Below are 21,414 nucleotides of genomic sequence, written 5' to 3'. Positions count from 1 at the left end.
GTCAGCGCAAATATTTGAAATTTTCTGATTGAAAAGTTTTTAACACATTCACTGGCCGACGGTTCAGACTTACATGTCTTTATAATGTTTACAATAAATGAACTTTAACACATTAATATGATACAACTGTTTACGATTGTATTGGCACGATTTATATTATTTATCAATTATTCAATTATATTTCTTTCTATTTGATTTTATAATTCTTTTTCTCAAAATCTTATATTCGAGTTGCTGTTAATATGCATCGTGATTTGTAATTAATTATTAAAGTTCTTTACATTATGACCGCCAGAAACGCCTACCGGCAACACTATTTTCTATTACATTGCTTGGCACTAGCTTTGCCAATTACGCGATAATTTTAGAAAATTTTCGATAATGCATGAATGCGTCATTGAAAACTATCTATTTATTTTCGTAACATGTACCTCTTTAAAAAGTTCAATAAACAGTATTATGAAACATGAATTTGATCACGCATGTGTAGCAACATATAGAAGACAATGTGACTCTACATTTACGATCACTACATTTATTGGCAATAATGTCTCATAAAATGTTTATTTCGATAATTTGTATATTGGCATCAAAAATTACAGTGTATAATGCGTTACATATTCTTGTACTGTTCTATGAGAAAACCGTGAAATCGATGGACTAAGCGAAAGTATATTTTAAATAATTTTAATGATCATGAACGATGAACGTCTAATATACAGACTAACAGTAATAGACATGACAAACTTTGAGCATACGAGTTTATGGGTTATTCGATTACATTTTTTTCGGATATGTATGATCGTCTCTCAAAGAGAAAATTGATACAGGTTTTGCATATAAAAGATGAAGAAGCTAAACACTAAATGCTATAATTGTACCGTGAAAAACTTATACGATACAATCCATGAAGGTAAATTTTAGACTTAATTATAAACATTATATTGCGTTGTACTCGTTTTTTAACTAAAATCGGTGTCCTTGCGATACCAAAACATACGTGCAATAAACTTTGATTATAGAATTTTCGATTTGGACGTAAAAGTTTTAAATGTATACAAAAAAATTTATTACCCCTGCAAATTAATTTTTAATGTATCGAGAACAAAACTCATACACGTCAGCCCGATCGAGCCCTTGTTTGTCAAATTTATAAACAGCATAATAGCTTTATTGTTATTTACTAGAGTCTAGCCTTTCGTTAATTAAATAACAGTAATCCGAAGTTTTTCGTGGGTTAGCTTGGTAAACAAAATAAACAGTATATCGCGACATACGTTACTATTGTATTTAACCTATTTTGATTAATGTAGTATATCCGTGTACTTTTAAAAGTCACTAAACAATTAAAATGATGCATTCTTATTTATCTCACAATATTATTTAATTTCTAGTCGACCATAGCTTGCATTTATCGACTTTTTAAACGTCACCAATACGATCACCGTTTTCAAAATAATAATTATACAATGTCATGAATATCGTTCAGTAGTTATATTTAAAAAAATATGATATAATCGTTCCTAATCATTTTCTCGTGTATGAATCGTCCCAGAAACTGAATTTTATTATGGGTATTATTTACTAAATCGTTATGGTAGAATTATAAGCCCCGATGTAAACTAAGCTTAGATCTATCTTATACCTAGTTTTTAAATTCTATCGAGGGTGGTTTTGATGCGTCTGAACGTCTGAGATTAAAAAGAGACATTATCGGTGAAAGAAATTGTGTCGTATTGTAACGTTCACCAGCACACACCATAAAAACACATAACTTCCGAATAATTCGGTATTAAAAGTCTAGCTATGTTTGAGTATTATTCGAATCTAAAGATGCATATACGATTAACAAAAAAAAATTGCATCTCGTCGATCCGCGATTTTTATCGCGATGGCGTCGCCTTTTTCCCCTAAGCTTATGCGTACGATATTTAAACATCGTCTCTCGTTACCGCTTATGGTACATTAATTAAATATCTAATAAATATAGTAACAATGGTTTACAGCATTTAAACATTAACTAATTACATGCATACATAAATATAATTATTTTCTACGCTACGCGATGCTACTCTCTATGTATATTTCTATGTACAATTGTTATAGTACTTGATTTTTTTTTTTCTCATTTCGATAATATTTCTGCCGCAACTCGCATAACAGAATTATGTTAAAACTTTTATATTCAACAAATAAAACTTTAAAAAATTGTTCATCAGAAAATACTCGTTTAAAATAACAAAATGATAATTAATCATAAATTCTAACAGTTTCAAATAACATTTTTTCTCGTACCAGGTAAATATGTATATTTGGACTCGTAAATTGTTTCGAATAGGTCGACTTTTCAGTCGAATTTCTTTTAGCCATTTCAGGAAGGTTTAAGCGTAGTTTACAGTGATTTGAACTTCTGTTACAAAAAACACTTTTAGCAATACGAAATACATGACGGTTTTAGGAAAATATACGTCACAGTGGAATTTCTCGGATGTTATGTCAATGCAAAAATCGTACTCTTATGACTAGAGTTATTTAGTATCAACGTAATTAAATAATATCGTTCCTTAACTCCCTTTTAAGCACAGTAACATGATTTTTATCTTCTTATGTGTGTACATATATACAACATATACATACGAATATAATTTTATAAGAAAAATATTTGTCTTTCTGAAACTGAGCTGTGTTTAACCCTCTAGATTTTAAAGAGTCTTCGATAAGTCATGACTTTATAACATTTCCGTTTAAAATTCACTGTCTGTAAAAAGAGTTAAAAGGAACCGCATAAATTTATTACACTAAACGAATAGTAATTCGTAACGTTGGGTCCGTTTCTCTTAACCTGATATTTTCCCGTTTTGTTACGATAAGTTTACTGTGTCGGTAACGATAGGAACTAGATTTAAGTCTAATAAAAAATTAAACTCCTTCGAGAGTATGTGCGCGACTCGACAGCATCCGTGACACATACAGAATAAACTAAGTTAACAACAACTGCGTGGATTTAATTCGTTATATTGTTGAGATTACACATTTTCCGAACAACATTTCGTTTAAAAATAATTTAATATTCTCGAATTTTTTTTGGTAAAACGCAATGGCCGACGCGTAAATTAAAGCGGATGATACGAGTTGCATTCACCGTTCGTTCTAAGAACGTTTACCATAGTCAAGTCACGAATTCATCAATGAATTTCATGTTCGCGTTCGATTTATTCGTCTATGAAAATGTTCTTTTAAAAAATTGTTTCTTTTTCATTCAGTTATTTAAGTGTAACGATGTCAGGCGAACTCTTACTGGTACGATATTTGCCGGAACATGCTGCTGATCTCCTCCGCCGTTTTGTTCTTCGTTTCGGGCACTTTCTTGTAAATGAAGAATACGAAAAATGCTTGCAGCGCGGCGAATATAACGAATACGTAAGCACCCAGTCCCTCTTGCAACGGTAGGAATCCTATACTGACGATGAAATTCGCCGTCCAATTCACCGCTATTGCGACGGACGTGGCCGCTGGTCTCGCGGACTGATTGAACAGTTCGGATACCAAGAACCACGGAATACTTCCTGGTCCTGTAGCAAACAAAGCTACGAACAAAACCACCAGTATGATCGAGAAGTAAGCTGCCGCGCTAGACGATGCCTGTAAAAAGAAATTCGTACTTAGATCCTCGTATTAATATTTTCTCGATGCATATACACTGATACATAAAAGTATATTCCAACGTGTATTTTATCATGGAATTTTTAAACGTAAACTTCGTACAATACTATAGTTGTACAATCGTTTCAGATTGAATACTTACAGCGAAGGCAAGGCAAATGGTAAGTAAGACGGTGCTGACGAATATTCCGACAAAGCCAACCAAGAGCAGCGTTTTTCTTCCAGCTTTTTCGACGAGTATCAAAGAAACGAATGTCATAAAGACGTTCACCGCCCCGACGACCATCGTCGCTATTTGGGCGGCAAATTTATCCAACTGCGCCATCATGAAAATCTTGGTCGAGAAGAACATCACGGCGTTGATACCGGACAGTTGCTGGGCGAACATCACCATAAGCGCGATTATCAATGGAATCCTGAGCGCTGAATTTACGAACAGCTCCTTAAGCGTAACCTTTGGCACGAGTTTCACCGATTCATATTCCGCCCTCATTTCCTCCATCTCGTCGTGAACTTCGATCGTGCCTCGCAGCCAAGACAAGGCTGTAAACAATAAACAGGCGTTCTCGTTTTATTGTTAATCTCGTTACCGATAAATGTTCTGCTCCAATAAGAGATTAGACGACAATTAATGCTCTGAGCTATGAACTTTCGTAATTCAACGGTTTTATCAATATTAAACGCGAATTAAACGGCAAAGTTTCGAAGCTCGACGAAGAAAAATAATAATTTAATCGTAGCAGGATACAGAAATGCATCGTTTTTAATAATTGTCTCACCTCTCTGAGCTTCCATGTCCTTTCCTTTGCCGAGCAGCAGAAACTTTGGACTTTCAGGGCACAACGGAAGCGTGGCTACTTGAAAGATGGCGGGGACGATCGTCAGACATAAAAGAAGCGGCCAGTGATCTTCCGTGCCCAATATTTGCTCCAAACCAAGGATCTGCGCTACCAGTATAGATATAGTAATGACTAATTGGTACACGGTACCAACGGCCCCTCGCAGGTGAATAGGCGATATTTCAGCCAGATACATGGGCGCCAAACCAGCGTTCAGTCCAGCATTGATACCAATTATGAATCTTCCGATGATTATCATTTCATAACTCTTCGCTGTCTTTGCACAGCCCTGGAAGATCACTGCCAGAAGGACTAGGACGTTGTTGAGTAACAAACCACCCTTTCTGCCAAAACGATCGGCTATCGTTCCCACCAATGAGCCACCGATCATACCGCCCACGCAGAATATTGCCACCGCTGTCGCCCATATTATCGTCACTTCGGATTGTTTCGTTACGTGACCGGTTCGATTCATTTTCACCTCGCTGATCCATCCCTCGATAAGCTACAACGTACCAATTATATAAATTTCTACTAAATTCCACCTCCTGTTTGAAATATATCTATCAGTTTCGCGTGTACGAATCCCTGTTATTTTACAGCAGCAATTTTCCGATAATACGTATTATTAAAAAATCGCCCGCGTCAATTACTTTTGTTCGGCGTTGTAAACGCGACCGTGATCGAGGCAAGCGTGCATTTAAACGTTTACACGGCGATCAAAAGTCTCAGATAACTGCTGACTGAAGGATGTGGCGAAATACCTGCTGCGGTGCATTAACGACACCGGTGTTGTACCCATGCTGAAACGATGATCCAAGTGCAGCAGCCGTAATAGCAAACGCTAACCGCCCAGTGAGACCCTGCAACAAACATAATCGATCCTTAGATTTGCTCGTTCCTACGAGTTGGATAACTTTGTCTAATAAGCCCCCCATTTTTACCAAATGCAGTGCAGTTTTTGAGATACTTGGATTCGTTTCGAAAACTTTTCATACTATGTATGTGACTCTTTTTGTATTCGAGTACAGTCGTTCATCGAGACAATACGAGCACTTTATCTTTTACCATTTACATAGTAGGCGCGTAAAGCATACATAGATCTGTTTGTACTTTACCGATTTCTCAATGTACTGTAGCTCGAACTCGATCGTTTTCAGCGTCATCGAAATGTTCCAACTAATGAACCGACTCGAATAGAATCACATCGACCGTCCCCAACAGCTGAGGCACGTTCCAACACTCGAAGTTTATGCAAAATATCGGGCACCGCGACGTTTTCAAACACGTGTCAAAGACTACTCTGCAGGTCGGTACCCCCGCCACACATTTTTATACCACTCCTGCCCTCGACGCACACAACCACGCTAAACAACCGATACCGACACAGCTGAATAGCAGGCAGACCCTAACTGAGGCTACCAACCAGTGTCTCTCAAATCATCTGCGCTTCGCTATACTTATTTTCCTGGCGTAATACACTACGGAAGCCTTATTCCATTTCCAGTATTAAAAAAACTGGAAAACAAGGTCACAATAGAACACACGTTTACTACGGGACACCCTATATGTACATATCAGCTAATAATAGGAAGTGTTATATGTTTCAATGTTGGTGTAATAAACGTGCGTCTATTTACCTCGCAACGATCGGCACGCGTACAGAAATTTAATCGCGTATCGTCCGCTTCTTATTTTATTTCTAAATTAATCGCCTGGTTTCACTTACGGATCCTCGAAAGGAGAACATCTGTCAAGACCTCTGATAAAAATATGAATGTCACGCGATTTTTTTTTACTTTTCATGAATATGCATATTATGAAACGTGTAAAATCGACTCTCGTTTTCACGTGGGAGCAATGCCACGACCGGCTTCTATCGCTACTTTCAGGACGGTCTTTAACCAATTTAATACTGTTAGGAATCCAGCCAACGTTTTATTGTAAAGTGTCCAAAAATTAATCTCGAGCGTAGGAGATACAGAATTCCACGTAGAAAAGAAAAGAGTTGTTGCGACCCGTGTTTCTTGGTCGAACGACGCGCAGATTTATTTTAAAATTCTGTCGCGTACATTAACATTCGTGAAAATGTAAGTCGATTCGCACACGTTCGTGTAAAAATGTATTTACACGGATCTGCTATTTTAGTTTATAAATAAACGGTCTTCCTTGTTATCATCGATTATGAAAATTCGCGCCACCGCACGAATCCCATTAACCCTATGTCACCGATTTCCGGTTCATTAAATACTTTATTGCTATACAAAAGTTGTTTATCTGCTCTCTGATTCGACCAAGTACATACAACTCGGCTTAACGTCATGAAAATTACACCACCGGGTTGCGAATTCGAAAAAATTGCTTCATAAGCATGCTGGTATACGATAATGTAATCGGTCAATCATTCAAATATTTTAATCCAAGTATATACATTTCGATACATTGTAAAACATTCTTGAAACAACCAAAAATAATTTTTTCAGAATGATTTGAAATTTTTTAATTTCACACCTTCTCGAATTTTTTTCTCGAAAATGAATAGGATTTCGGGGGTATGTCTATTCATAAAAAATGATTGTAATTGACCCCCGCAAGTAAAGATAATTTTTTTAAAACGATTTGAAATTTCTTAATTTTGTCGAAAAATTTCACACCTTCTCGAATTTTTTTCTCGAAAATGAATAGGAATTCGGTGGTATGTCTATTGACCAAAAATGATTGTAATTACCACCTGCAACTAAAGATAATTTTTTTAGAACGATTTGAAATTTCTTAATTTTGTCGAAAAATTTCACACCTTCTCGAATTTTTTTCTCGAAAATGCGTAAGAATTCAAGTGTATGTCTATTGACCAAAAATGATTGTAATTACCACCTGCAACTAAAGATAATTTTTTTAAAACGATTTGAAATTTTTAAATTTTGTCGAAAAATTTCATACCTACTCGAATTTTTTTCTCGAAAATGAATAGGATTTCGGGGGTATGTCTATTCATAAAAAATGATTGTAATTGACCCCCGCAAGTAAAGATAATTTTTTTAAAACGATTTGAAATTTCTTAATTTTGTCGAAAAATTTCACACCTTCTCGAATTTTTTTCTCGAAAGTGAGTAGAATTTCGGGGGTATGTCTATTGACCAAAAATGATTGTAATTGACCCCTGCAACTAAAGATAATTTTTTTAAAACGATTTGAAATTTCTTAATTTTGTCGAAAAATGACACACCTTCTCGAATTTTTTTCTCGAAAGTGAGTAGAATTTCGGGGGTATGCCTATTGACCAAAAATGATTATAATTGACCCCTGCAACTAAAGATAATTTTTTTAGAACGATTTGTAACTATTTAATTTTGCCAAAATCAGCATCTACCCCGTGTCAATTTTGAACTCTAACTCTATTGTGATAAGATAAATTTCATTCCGTCTTGTGATGTCGAATTGATAATTCTGAAATGAGCACGCTACCGACTGGTGAAACAGCAAGAATTTGCCGCTCCACGAACATTCGATTGCGATTGGTCGTGATAGAGGTGTGTTTGTCGCGTCGAACGTCGATTGGTTCGTGGAGCCGAGCCTCTCCTGACGAGCCTCGTGGCAACTTTAGGCGTTCTAATTATAAACGATACCACACGAACGCGGAGATTTTTATTAAAAGGTTCTACGCGCGACGCGAGCGGTATCGATTGGCCCACAACGTTTTGGTAAAATCACGTTGCAGACATTTCATTACGATCACAGTCTCATGCAGAGTGTCTGTACGTAAGCGTCGAAGCGAATATCTCGTTAATTCATAGTGTAGATTCTTGCAGTCCAGAAAAAAGTCGACAACTCTTGACATCAAGACCTCTCGTCTTTGAATAGTTTCAATTGCCGATGAACAGAGTCGAGCAAATTTTTTACGCGAACAGACGGACGCGTGCAAATTTTAAATTCGTTCGAAATGCTAGCTTTCACTTGTATTTTCATTCGTTTTAAAATCCAGTTAATGGATTCCAACCTACGAACGGAACGTAAACGGATGTTACTTCACCGACGAATTTGAAATTCCTATCGTCACTCGTGAAAACAACACAGTTAAACTTCGATGACGCGGTTGGCAACTTTCTCCCAGCAACTATATAAAAATGAATGTTTCCCGGTATAAGATCCGGTTTATAAACTGCTTGTTCCCCCGTTCGGTTCATATAAATGGAGTTCCACTGTACATTAACGTCCAAAAGGTTCTACTTGGTGTTAAGAGCAAACCAAAACTTGAAAGCTTTTCGAGAATCTTTTCAAATTAAAATTGAAAAAAAAAAAATGTTACACAAAAGTAACTAAACGTTCCGCGTAAAAAGAATTTACACGTGGAACGTGTTTTTATTTCTACGCGTGCATAACTGATTTTTATTTACGTATATTTAACATGTATGATATTAAAAGTATTACGTTTCTGCATTATTTATTAGCTTGCGTAAACTCTCGCGGAATATAAAGAATATTAATTACAAGCCGCATTCCATTTGTTAAATGTGCGTCGCGAGTATAATTTGCAATTGTGATCTCGTTGCTCTATATACATACATATATTTGTATACAAATTGATCCATAGTTAAGTACGCGTATACGCGTCGAATTTTCAAACGAAACAAACATAAAAAGAACCGATTCCAATCATCGTAAAACCCATTGAATCATTTTTCAATAGAACCAGATAAGAAGGTGTCTCAGATAATAGTTTTTATTGGCACGCCCTGTATGTTTCACGATAAAGTTGAAAATAATTTATCGATTATAATCAAGATTGTTATAATGTCATAATTATGTGCATGTAACATGGTCAGTGCCGTGCATACAGGCACGAACCTACGCAATAAGGGTGATGGAGGTTCCCATGAATCATAAAATTAGTTACTTTTTATCACACGTCAGTAAAGTGAAACTCAAGATATAATTCGTTGGCCAAATATTGATTCTGTCTCAAAAATATTCTTATGCACATATTTAACGAATTTCGTCCCGAAACGCAAAATTAGGGGAGGCACAATATGTTCTGCCTGGAAGCACGTATACAATGTGATAGTGTTTTTGCAATTAGATTCCAAAGTACCAAGGTAAAGAGCTAACGGTAAAGATCGTGTGCAAACTTTCTCTCCGCGAGCCATAAAATGACTGTCGAGAGACAGAACAAGGATCGAAAACCGATAATGTATCGAAACGAAAAAACGAGAGAAGATTCTTAATTAGAATTAATTCGCTCTGACCATATGTGGTGATTAACATATGATGATTGGCACAGTGGTCACGCTAGTAGTGTCGTTAGGTCTGGTTTAGGTTTTTGATTCCGTCGAACGAAGAACGGTATGGATAAAAAATAACATTAAAAGACCGCGAAGCATATCTTTCGATAATTAACGAATAGAAGTGGAAATTGTTACCAATTTCTGTAATATTATTTTACTCCGTGAACGAAAGTAAATCAAGCGTGGTTTATTTGACTGTTATCGTGTCGATAATTATTATAGCCATCGACATTTTTAAATATACTCATCGACAGAATTTTCGTACAAACGACTACCTGTACTCCATAATTTCAAACGCGTCGACGAAATTATCCTTTTTGTTTCTCGATCGTTTTCAGCAATCTGCTCAACGATATTTTGCATAACAACGAGGCCTTTTAAGAAACACGAAATATAATTGTCATTAAGTACCATGCTTCTGCGCGTTAATCCCCAATACTTTAACGACGACATAGCGATAAACTAAACACAATATTATTCAATTGCGTATCGTTCGGAAAAATTGCAACAATGTTAACTATGTCTAGCATTCCACGTGTGATCAACGCTTTATATTTCAACACGGGTTGACTAACACAACCTTGGGCCAGCATAGTTTCGGATTAATATAATCTTCCGCAATATCCTCTCACTTTCGATCGAAGAAAGCACGTTTATCAAATGAAATTTAAACGGTAACGTTATTTTCATGACTGTATACTCTCTTATATTGTTTTTCATGGGTAGAAAATAGCAGCGCAGACGCGATATATGATGCAATTTTTAAACGAAACGAGAAGCAACGCGTTGATTATGCTCGAAACCTTAACGTAAATATCCTCGTCTTTCACGAACTTTATCACCCCGCAGAAAAATTTACAATCGCCTCGATTACCCTTCACCTTCCTCCCATAAATACTTTTTTCTTCGAACGATTCTCGATTACATTCCTCGCGGTCATCGAGCCCAAAATTAAACTTAGAGATCCCAATTATCACAGATTTACGCGCGTTGAGAATCTACATTGACTCGACTGTTCAGTTTCTATTTTATTACATGAAAAATATGTTATTTTCCAGACACTTTGATCTAAAGCATTGAAACGAATATCTACACACGATCTCCTCGCATTCATCGAGCCCAAAATTAAACTTAGAGATCCCAATTATCACAGATTTACGCGCGTTGAGAATCTACATTGACTCGACTATTCAGTTTCTATTTTATTATATGAAAAATATGTTATTTTCCAGACACTTTGATCTAAAGCATTGAAACGAATATCGACACACGATCGTCTACAATAACAACAATAACAGATTTCGTAGCAAGTCAAAGTTCATTGTTTCCAGACACGGAGTCAAGCAGAAATAATCAAATTTTCAACAGCGAAGAAGCACGATAATCGCTTGTAATCTTGAATTGGAAACATCCACTTGATCAAAATCGAACAATCATCAGATCGGTATCGAAACAATCTCTACCTGCGATCGTTCATGATCGATAATCAAAGTTTCTGCCCGGCGCTCGTCGTTCGAACTAACGTTAAATCGAAACAATTTTTTACCTGTAACCACTCGCAACTCATGATTGTTCACTCGTTTAAAGAACGTTTCACGATCACCTCCAAGTTCATGCGTGAAGCAACAAACGAAACGGGTAAAAAAAGAGTAAGAAGAGTGTAACGATAGGATTTGTACCGTATCACGGTCGCGTTTGTAAGCTACTGAGACAATGTTCGTGCGAGCGGGAGGGAACCGATTTTCGAAACCAGTCATATCTCCCTCTCCTCTCAGTTCCTCGTTACTCTTCGAACGAATCCGATTGGCCGATAGACGACACCAGCCTACACCTCTCACCAATCCTGCATTACTACCGACAAAACTCTCAAGAAAAGGAATTCAAAGCTAGGAACCGTTCAACTACAATTACTACTACTCTTTCATTCTTTCCTTCTTTCGATTAAATTACGTTTACCTAAAATTTCCGTCGACTGTCGCGAAAGGTACATACATACGTTTCCATACGTTCTGCTGATTTGGTATTCATATGTAATCGAACGTTGTCGCGTACGAGATAAATAACACACAGTGCTGGACGAATATATCACAGCGCGATCGTCAACGTATACAAATCGATTTAAACGTAAAGAATTTTTTACATATATTAAACGATGAGAAAAATTGTTGTAACGTGTTTTCTGATTTCTAGATTTATCTGTACAGGATCGCAAGTACTTTTGCAAATCATTCAATTATCGCTATAATTTTTAATGATATACCCGCGTAAATAATTTCGCGACTCACCGCCGTATAAAGGAAATATCTGATACTCGTGTTACGTGTAATTATAATGCACTCTGCGCGGAAGATTAAGTGACAAACATTATATCAACACATCTCGATTTCCTTGTGCACGTCCTTGTCTTATTTATCCACTTCTCGATTTCATTGATCTTAAACCAAACATATTCTGAACGAGTTTAGGTTTCAACCACCGAGTATTAAAGAGGATAGGTATGCTGAGGTCGTTTGGAATACGTGTGTCTCGAACTTAAACGCAATACCGGCGTAGTTTGAAATCATTTACGCCGGCCATGTTATGCAATCAAACGAAAATAAACAATTTCACCATAGTAAAAGGAGGCGGATGAATACTTTGACGATACAGGAAGCTATAAAGCATTAAACTTATAGCAGTGGAATGATAAAGCGAGCGACTGTACAGCGTTCGATTACATTGGATCTGCTTCTTTGTTATTAACGAGCCGGTACCATCTCGAATGGGAATACAAAACCGGACGTAGCCTGTTACTGTGGTACTAGCGTCGCGTGCACCAATTTTAGAATTAAGAATATTGAATTAGAGTGCTCATCGTTCAGTAAATGGCGCATTATCTTATTCCTCGGGCTCTCGGTTACGGGTAACTGATACTCCCAGCTATACAATCAATCCTTCTACAGTCGCCGGACAAAAATATAAAACGCTCGTCATACTTTTTACATTTTTGATATTCGTTATCACTACCGAAAAAAGAGTAACAAATTTTATATCAAGCCGCACGAGTAACGAGAGGGCACGTTAAATTGCCGGACGCTTAAACAAGTATACAATTGATACCGTAGGGGAGTGATTACATTTTTTAACAAGAGCGATTACACGTTTTAAAACAAAAAACGTTTTAAATTTTTAGCTGCTCGTCCGCCTACGATTTCTCTATAGGATCTCAATTTCGAATATTTCTTCTCTCAATGTTCAAAGCGTTCCACGAAAATCCAGAAACGTACAATGTCCGCGGCGGAAGGTCTCGGAGATAATTAAAATTACGGTTCACTGGACATTAAGCGATTCGGTTATCATCCACTAAATAGAAAATTACACAAACCTAGCAGACTTGGCATTAATATACGCTGTAGGTAGTCGAACAACTACGTACGAATATTCAAAGACTGCGAATATGCAAGAGAAATATGTTTAATGGATTCGTAAATTGTTTGTGTTATCTAAGAAATGTCTAAGAAAATGTGAAAGTGTGAACATCAAGAAATCGAGAATAAAAGTCTAACTTCGAATGGAAACCAAACGATACACACGGTTTTATAGACGGGCTGCAGCAGCGATATTTTTATCGTCAGACTTTCCACGCGGTTAAAATTTGAACTTTACACGAGATTAGATTTCTTTCGTTTCGTGCAAGCTTGCTCGTCGCGGCCCAATAGTTATAAATATACTTCGAATCGAACGTTAAAATAAAAAAGTAAAAATTAACATAATCGGTACAATCCTGATTGTTTTGTTTACAAAATAAACGAAAACATTGAACGTGTTTGTCAACACGGTTCGTGTATATCACTGCAACAATAACGAATCAATAATGAACATTTGAAAAGATAAGTATACTCGGTGAATTAATAATACAAATGGTTAAAAGCTGTACTTACCAACTGCTTATCCTTCGTAACAGATTGCGTTTAAAAAAGGCAAACATAAAGAGGGTCAAGATAAGACTGATTCGAGAATATTTGTAAATGAATTTCAGAATAAAGTTTTTACCTTCTCCACGAGAGTTAGAACAGACGGTGTAACAGTCTGTTCTTCCTGAATTTTGTCGTCGATCTAAAGTGAAATTGTTAGTAGAGCATTTAAAAAATTATTAAATTTTGATTAATTTCTATATTAAACGATACCTTGTCCTTTTCCGTCGCCATCGTAAGGCTGCTTGAAAAAAAAAACCATAAATTATGTCGTTTAATCGTAAATTAATAAAACAAAATCTGTTTAAAATTTTTCTTTGAATCTTGGTTTAATTGCGTAATCCTATAACTATTTACTGATCAATTTTCTTTAAACTTGTTAATACAATCTGTAATAATTTTTCATTCGGTAATTGTATGTTATCGTGACGCAATACAATTCGAACAGTGCTTACTTGTTGCTTCGAACATAACATATACGTATACATATTTATATGCTACAAAAACCAATGCAATTTAGTTTACTACGTGTACGAATATCACCGAAACCACGATTAAAAAGATCACGCAAAGGTTATCGACAAACCGCCTAAGTTTGCGTGTATATAAATTGTATGTAAACAATCTCCGTCCCGATCAATACAAAGAAAACAATATCGCTGAGTATTACACAGCGGGTTCATCACCCGTGATAATTCGACGTATCGTTGTAAACCGAAGAAATTACATTTTTCAACGAAACGGTCATTAATACTATCCTCGATACATCACACGATCTCTACAAACAATCAATTTTACATTTCTTTATACTCAAAGATGTATTCGACCAGATTTAACTATGCGTCAGGATAACTTTAACTAGACAAACAATTTCAACGAGAATACTATAAATATCTTGCTGTTTCTAGCTACTGTAATCGTCAGGAATGATAACTACAGAGAAATATCTTTTCTCCATATACGGGATAATTATGTCAAACGATAAATAAACTCCTCTTAATTCGTAAAATTTAACAGCTCTAAAACTGTACGAATACTTTGATCCACTGTGCTCGAATTAAATAAATAAACTAGGTACAAATAACTTGCTCCCTGTTCTATCTTGCGTCGGTACACAACAAAAGAAATTTGAGAAAAAGTAGAAATTGCTGTTTAAAATTAGTGGACCAGTGTTATAGGGCACTCGTCAGCTGTTTTACGTTAGTACCACGATATCGTGCGTCGACAATGGTAACAACCAATTTATTTAAGCGGACATTTACGCGGAAACGTGTGTAATTCATTCGACGAATCTTCGAACCGGGAGAAAGCTAGTGACTTGTCGTGCGAATGGAAAGCGTTGGGACAAGCGAAATGTGTGTACTTACTGTCGATGACGTAGAAGTAAACGCGGGCACAACTATTCCGAGAGTTCGTGTTCGATCCTCGTGTACTTATAACCTCTGGATAAATGAACAACCGACCAAGAACCCAGCTGTTTTTCAGCGCAAGCGCGACGGTTTACTGGCCCTTGCTTGTACCTTCCATCGCAAACCCGTACCTAGGATTGCCTCATCTCTCTTCCCTACGCGAACAACAAACTTTCCCCAAAAATAGTATCGATATTTCTCCAACTCGCTCTCATTTATTTCGACAATTATTAAAACTGTTCCTCCATATTCGATTCATTTACACGTACAATTAGATAACCACATAACATTCAAACGCTATATCCGAACGTACGAATAATTATAATAATACCAGATTTTTCTACATCTTCGTAGAAAACAACAATATACTTTGGAAATAACCTTTGTCCATTGATATACGATTTTTATTTCACGAAGAGTAATTAACCCCAAATGTTATCCATTACAAATATTGTGCAACATAACTCTTACATTTATGGCGATTCTAAGGCCCGTATCTGCGCCAGTGCTTCTTGAATTTCACAATGGCCCAAGTTTTACGTAATACGTATATCTTCTAAATATATTCTTTTTCGCGAGGCCGATTTAAACATGAATTTTTATACGCCGATCGGCGAGATCTTCTCTACCTTTTTGCACGGTATTTCGATACTATTTCGCGAGATACTCGTCGAAAATAATTTACTTGTGGTAAATAATATTTTTTCGACGAACAATAAACGTGTACGCGTGAGGTACGAGGCATACTGGCTTCTAATTTTGGATCTTTTTGTCGAGCCTGCGCCTCCACATATTCTTATTTGGGACAAACGTTTACTGGTTGATCGATATCATTTCAACTTACGCGTGACGGCATCCGCGCATTTTTTCATTCGAAGACGATCAAGCTATAGTCGAGCAACGTCAACGATCTTTCTTCTTAATCGTTAAAAAACGAGGCTGCAGTTTAAAATATTCTAGCTAGGAAAAAATTTTTTTATAAAAAAAAAAAGGTGATATTATTAAGTTCTTCGAGTTAAATAAATTCTTAACGCTAAATTTTGCGAGCAGCTGTATATACAGCGGCGTCCTAATCCGGTTTCGCCGTGTTCGAATAAATAATAGCGTTTACCTTCAGCTGTTGAATGTTTTACGATTTTATTTGAATATAAAAAAAGAACGGAAAAAACGGTCGAGCAATTACTTAAACTGAAACGCACTTGGCTGTCTCAGGTAAAAAGGAATGGCGCTTTAAACGTAGGCGGCGGACGATGGCTTCACGTTCAATGCAACTAAAACTACGTCACTGCTCGACAGATGGCGAGCCCCCAAGAATCATTCCGTCTCTCTTTTCCTACGTTCCCTTCTATTTCGCTTATAATGTTGCAATTCGAATACAATGTATGCACGTAGCAATATCGAGTATCTAGCAGCACCAAATAGTCTGATCGAACTCGGAGAAACAAACGTTATTCACAGTTGCACCTTTTTTCAAATCAAATTTTAAATCAATTACACTCGTAATCTGTTTTAATCTGATTTTTATTTTATTCCGTTACGCGGGCTTCTGCGATTTAATTACGAATTTTAAAAAGAAGATAAAAACATGTGTAAACCATTAAGAAATGTTTCGGTATTAATGCGTTATCTTTGCAAAGTAAACGCGTGACAAGAAATTCAAAGTCATTTCTTTTAGCATGCCGATGTCGTAAAACAATTATTTGCATTTCAAATTGCGTTTCATTACTTCAAACCAGTGGCATTCAACGGATCTAAAGTTTAAAAATATTCAACCGTGAACTACAATCTGTGAACGCACACTGTAATAATAAAACGGAATATATAAATGAAATACATATTTATTTATACATGTATGTACAAACGTATTTCTAAATTCTCCCAAGAGGAAACAAACATTCGAACGAATTATGGCTTCGAAAAAATTACATTACGTCGCGTAATTAATTTTTATTATCCCCCTTAGCAGAGGATTATTGCGAACGGGCACTAATTTTTGTCGTTACAACGATCCACGAATTAAAATCCAGTGCAATAGGCATCATTGTTCCAGTAAGTTCGTAAGTATTGTGAAATTAATATTTGGATAAATAAAACCACGGTAGCGCGGGCAACTTTCTTGCGAATTAAGTATCTTTGCTCAAGGATGTAGATACGTAATACTTTAGGTTCATTCTATCGTAATTTTCATGTCCGATTGCGTCAGACGACATTATACTCCGATGAATAGGAGAACACAGACAGGTGACGTGCCTTGTGCACACCCACCAAACCGACCAATCGCGTGCTAGGTTACCAAGTGTTCTCAAATTCTTACCCTAACCACAAACTATTCAACAAGTGCCCTAAGAAAAGAGAAGCATTTACGACGGAACTTTTATCGTTTAAAATTTATGAAAGGACTAACGAATAATTCGAGAGACAAAACACCATAATGTCGATAAATGTTACTACTTTTTTACGCACAAGCACAGTATGAGAACTACTGTTTGGGTCAATAAGACTGCCTCCAGACTCGTACGGAAGTATGCATGCAAATACATGTGTATGGATCTCGATCCGGGAGCCAAACGAAAGGGAAAATGCACCTGTTGACGATCACGTAGGACGTTAAATGTTTAAATATATGCTTAAATACAAGTAAATATTGAATTGTGAAAATATTTTCTACGGGTGCCTCTTGCGACGCTCGTTCGAATAGCGTGTATTATAATTGGTACTTTAACAAAGCATGAATGTACTATTCGAAATGCCGACGTCACTCGTCGCTGTACAAATTTGTTATTACTTATTCCGGATTCGACACGGTATTTTCAATCTTCGTGCATCGACAGACAAAGCAAAGAAAGATGTTTGCTTCTCGATTAAAATAAGATTTTAATATCGAACGTATTTATTTCGAAACGTGTAACCGTAAAACACTGCCATGGTATAGAGTCTATTTTGCAAGCGATAAGTATCGTTTAATTATCCGATAGGTACTAAGGGCATATTAATTGAATGCTTAGAATTCTATTAACTAGGGTCAAATACGTATCTACGTGCTGCAGTTGAGAACACGTCTTGCGTCATTCGAAGAAATCGTAGATCGTCCGATCAAGAAAGTATTACCGAAGGCAACGATATTTTCTACGAACCCCAGAGAATCGATCAATGATCTGTGGTGTGCAAGGTCAAGAATAGCTACTTGATAAATTCCATCAGATGTTTGTCTATCGCTTCCGATTATTCCCACAAATCGATGCAAGTACAAACAAACGGACGGGAAAAATTTTGTTCGAAATTTAAATTGTTAAATTAAATATTCCCCGCGATCGATTTATCTACATAAACGGAAGCAACATTTTGTTGTTTGCTCGTGTCGTAAAAATGCGTACATATAGGTTAATGTTCAATCACGAGACGTTACTTTGTCAACATATTTATTGTTATACTATGTTGCACTGATTCTTGTTGCATATGCGTCATCTTTTTTTTTTATTGCACTATATAAAAATAGTACAATATTTCTAATTAACTGTTTCCAAATTTGTATTATCGTCCCTTGTTGTATACTAAATATCAATAAATTTTCTTCAAAAAGTTTGTTTAAAAACATACATATCCATGTATGTATATCTTATCGATTACTTAGGTTAGAAATATAGGTGGTCGAAAATGTTACGAGAATGACAGAAAACAGTTGTGCAAATACTTCGAGTGTGGTTAGGTTTTTCGATAAATAAGTTCAATGACACGCACAAACACACGATGCACTTACTTTTCGAGCTGATACAGGTATAGTGGTTTCTCTGGTATAAATTGGGGCATCCAGATCACTGACACTGCTGCTGATACTTGGTGCTCTGGAATCAGATCGACCACCGAGAGGGACGGAAAGATGTGTTGGCCTAAGTGGATGAGATTCCGCGATGAAACCCTCTCCAAAATCCTCGTCGTCTCGATCCATCTGTTGCAAACAACAATACGATCAATTTTGGGCTTAAATTGATATATATTTATTTATTTATTAACAGCACCATCGTATCGGTATTCGAAACCAACGCGAAATCGAGTTAGTACATTTTTCAACGGACGCCCAACGCAACGATAACAATTGTCAACAGCGCGTCATAGATATTGGACATATAATTAGCACGAGAACGTGACAATAGTACGCTTTCCCTATCGATTATTTGGCAAACGATCAAGGCTAATACATAACTCGATGACACACTCCCTACTCTAATCGAAAACTTCGTTCTACGATCATTCAAGAAAATCAATATGAAACAAAGTAACCTTTGCAACGCTACTTACAGCTCACGATGTTTAAAACAGTTTACAAACGAATCGATACGACAGATCGATAGATTTCATTTAAAGACGACGATCGAAATTGTACATTAAATTTACTTAAAATAACAAACTTTATTACATAAACACTTGTTATGTTAAAACTGTACGTATCAATGAACGAATCGACAATATTCCTTGGACGTATTCAGCGTTCGTGCGTTCGAACTGTCATTTGAAAATTGTACTACGACGAGAAATATTCTTTTGGTAATTCGTTCTACTTAGTATGAAATATCAGCTTGCTCGGGCCAATAATACCAACCGCGAATAATCGGGACACGTTCCGTTTACGTCAACGGTGGGCCTAAAAACTTGCTACGAGAAAGGCATGACTGTTTTTTTTTTTTTTTTTTGTAATTACCTCGTGCTCGAGCGAAGGCAGAAACGGTAGGAGAGAGAAAGAGAAGAGTTCGGTAACGGATGTTATCTTAACGAGGGAATCTGCACCAACTCGGGCCGCCGATTGCGAAACGAAGACGTGGAACGTATTTACCGCTGAGCTCGGACGACGAAAGCACGACGAATGAGAGGAAAAGTGAGGAAAAAAAAAGTTTCAAGATCGAAGAACACCCGTACAGCCGGGGTGTGCTCTTGAGACTGAGCTAGAGGACGCATCTCGTCGCGACGTCGCCGTCGTCGTCGCCGTCGGCAAGACGTAGACGTCGGCCTCCGGCTGGATTTAATTTTAACGCGTACGTCGTTAGACGAGCCTCCGAGCTTCCTCTAACAACGAACACAAATACGTTAATGCATCCACCTCGTCTCCCCGTTCGACTCCTTCTCTCTCTCTTACGTGTTTCCATCAATTGATTCCTGCTAAACTTCGCAATTGATTTCACTTGACCCCGACGGTGCATCCTACCGGCAACCTACAACAATCGGACTCGGAAACAATTGAAATATCTTTCGAATGCATTCGAAATTCATACTCTTTCCACGCTCGATGTCGAAACCGTTCGTGTACGGAGCTACAGGGTGTCTCGTAACGATACTACCACTCGTGCTCGTATACTATACACGCATAAAGATAATTAGAAAAAAAGTTAACAACGAAACAACGCGACGTGATCTCGAACGATACGAATACAACGAAAAGGTTACCTATACATAGATGATTTGATAGCACCCATAGGACCCATGAATTTCGACGAGGTTATAAAAATAAAAAACTACGACTTTAAAATTAAATAGTATGTCTCCGATTAGCTAAAAACAAAATGTTGATCTCGTAAAACATTTCACTATGTTGATCTGGCATTCAACGTTTAATCTAATGCAATGTTAATACGCACATCTGTATATGCACGCATGTTGTGTTTATCTCAGCTTACGTCTTTTTTTCGATTTACGTCAGCTATTCTGGATGTACGAGGCTTTGTTTTCAAGCAATCCTTTTCTATCCTACAAATCACAGACCACTCTGTACGTTCACAGGAATAGAATCGATGTGTAATTAAATTAATACCGAAAGGTACTTTCCTACAATTGGAGAACATTATTTCTTTCAATTTTACTTAGAAAGGATGTTCTTTTGTCATTTTTCACAACTGTACAATAGAGTCCAGCAAATTTTATTATAAACTAACTTTTTGTCAACATTTCATGTTGGTTTAAACAATTTTCTATGAATCTTAATTTACGAATCGATTTACAAACGAGACATAAACAGATTAATTTAGAAACGAATCTAAGATTTTTATTCTTTCATCCTTTACGTTCAAATACATACATATGTACATACTTCGTTTCAAATCTTACGTTTCCTCCTATTAATGACAAAATAAAGTTGATTTTCTTTTTGAATGTTGAAAAAGTAATCTCGATTTTTGCACTCAACACTTTTATTCGAATTAATAACCTATTAAAATTAACGGAATTCTTATTACTTTGCTTAAAGAACAGCTACGAGCTTGAATTGACCAGATAAACTGAC

At 36.5% G+C, this 21,414-nt stretch overlaps 1 protein-coding gene across 6 annotated transcripts; it reads right to left on the bottom strand.

Annotated features, from left to right (window-relative positions):
- Window positions 1-372: 372 nt before the first annotated feature.
- Window positions 373-21,388, bottom strand: LOC122395964 (solute carrier family 2, facilitated glucose transporter member 1-like). Of its 6 annotated transcripts, none has more exons than XM_043393978.1 (8): window positions 18,904-19,086; window positions 13,951-13,978; window positions 13,817-13,879; window positions 13,705-13,716; window positions 5,267-5,365; window positions 4,443-5,007; window positions 3,806-4,206; window positions 373-3,642 (listed from the first exon to the last, which is right to left on the bottom strand). In XM_043393978.1, the coding sequence occupies exons 1-8, from the start codon at window positions 18,951-18,953 to the stop codon at window positions 3,295-3,297; spliced, it is 1,566 nt and encodes a 521-aa protein (XP_043249913.1). In that variant the 5' UTR covers window positions 18,954-19,086; the 3' UTR covers window positions 373-3,294. The 6 variants fall into 6 exon arrangements, with proteins under 6 accessions (XP_043249913.1, XP_043249914.1, XP_043249912.1 ...); XM_043393979.1 differs by lacking the exon at window positions 18,904-19,086 and adding an exon at window positions 15,105-15,551 and having other exon boundaries at window positions 13,951-13,981; XM_043393977.1 differs by lacking the exons at window positions 13,705-13,716; window positions 13,817-13,879; window positions 13,951-13,978 and adding an exon at window positions 21,223-21,388 and having other exon boundaries at window positions 374-3,642; window positions 18,904-19,092.
- Between the last annotated feature and the right edge of the window lie 26 nt (window positions 21,389-21,414).

Source organism: Colletes gigas, unplaced genomic scaffold (assembly GCF_013123115.1).
Source record: "Colletes gigas isolate AHSC1104 unplaced genomic scaffold, ASM1312311v1 Colletes_gigas_Sc00006, whole genome shotgun sequence".
Taxonomy (NCBI): Eukaryota; Metazoa; Arthropoda; class Insecta; order Hymenoptera; family Colletidae; genus Colletes; species Colletes gigas.
The sequence above is the reverse complement of the archived record's forward strand: the minus strand, read 5'-3'. Positions and strand labels throughout refer to the sequence as shown.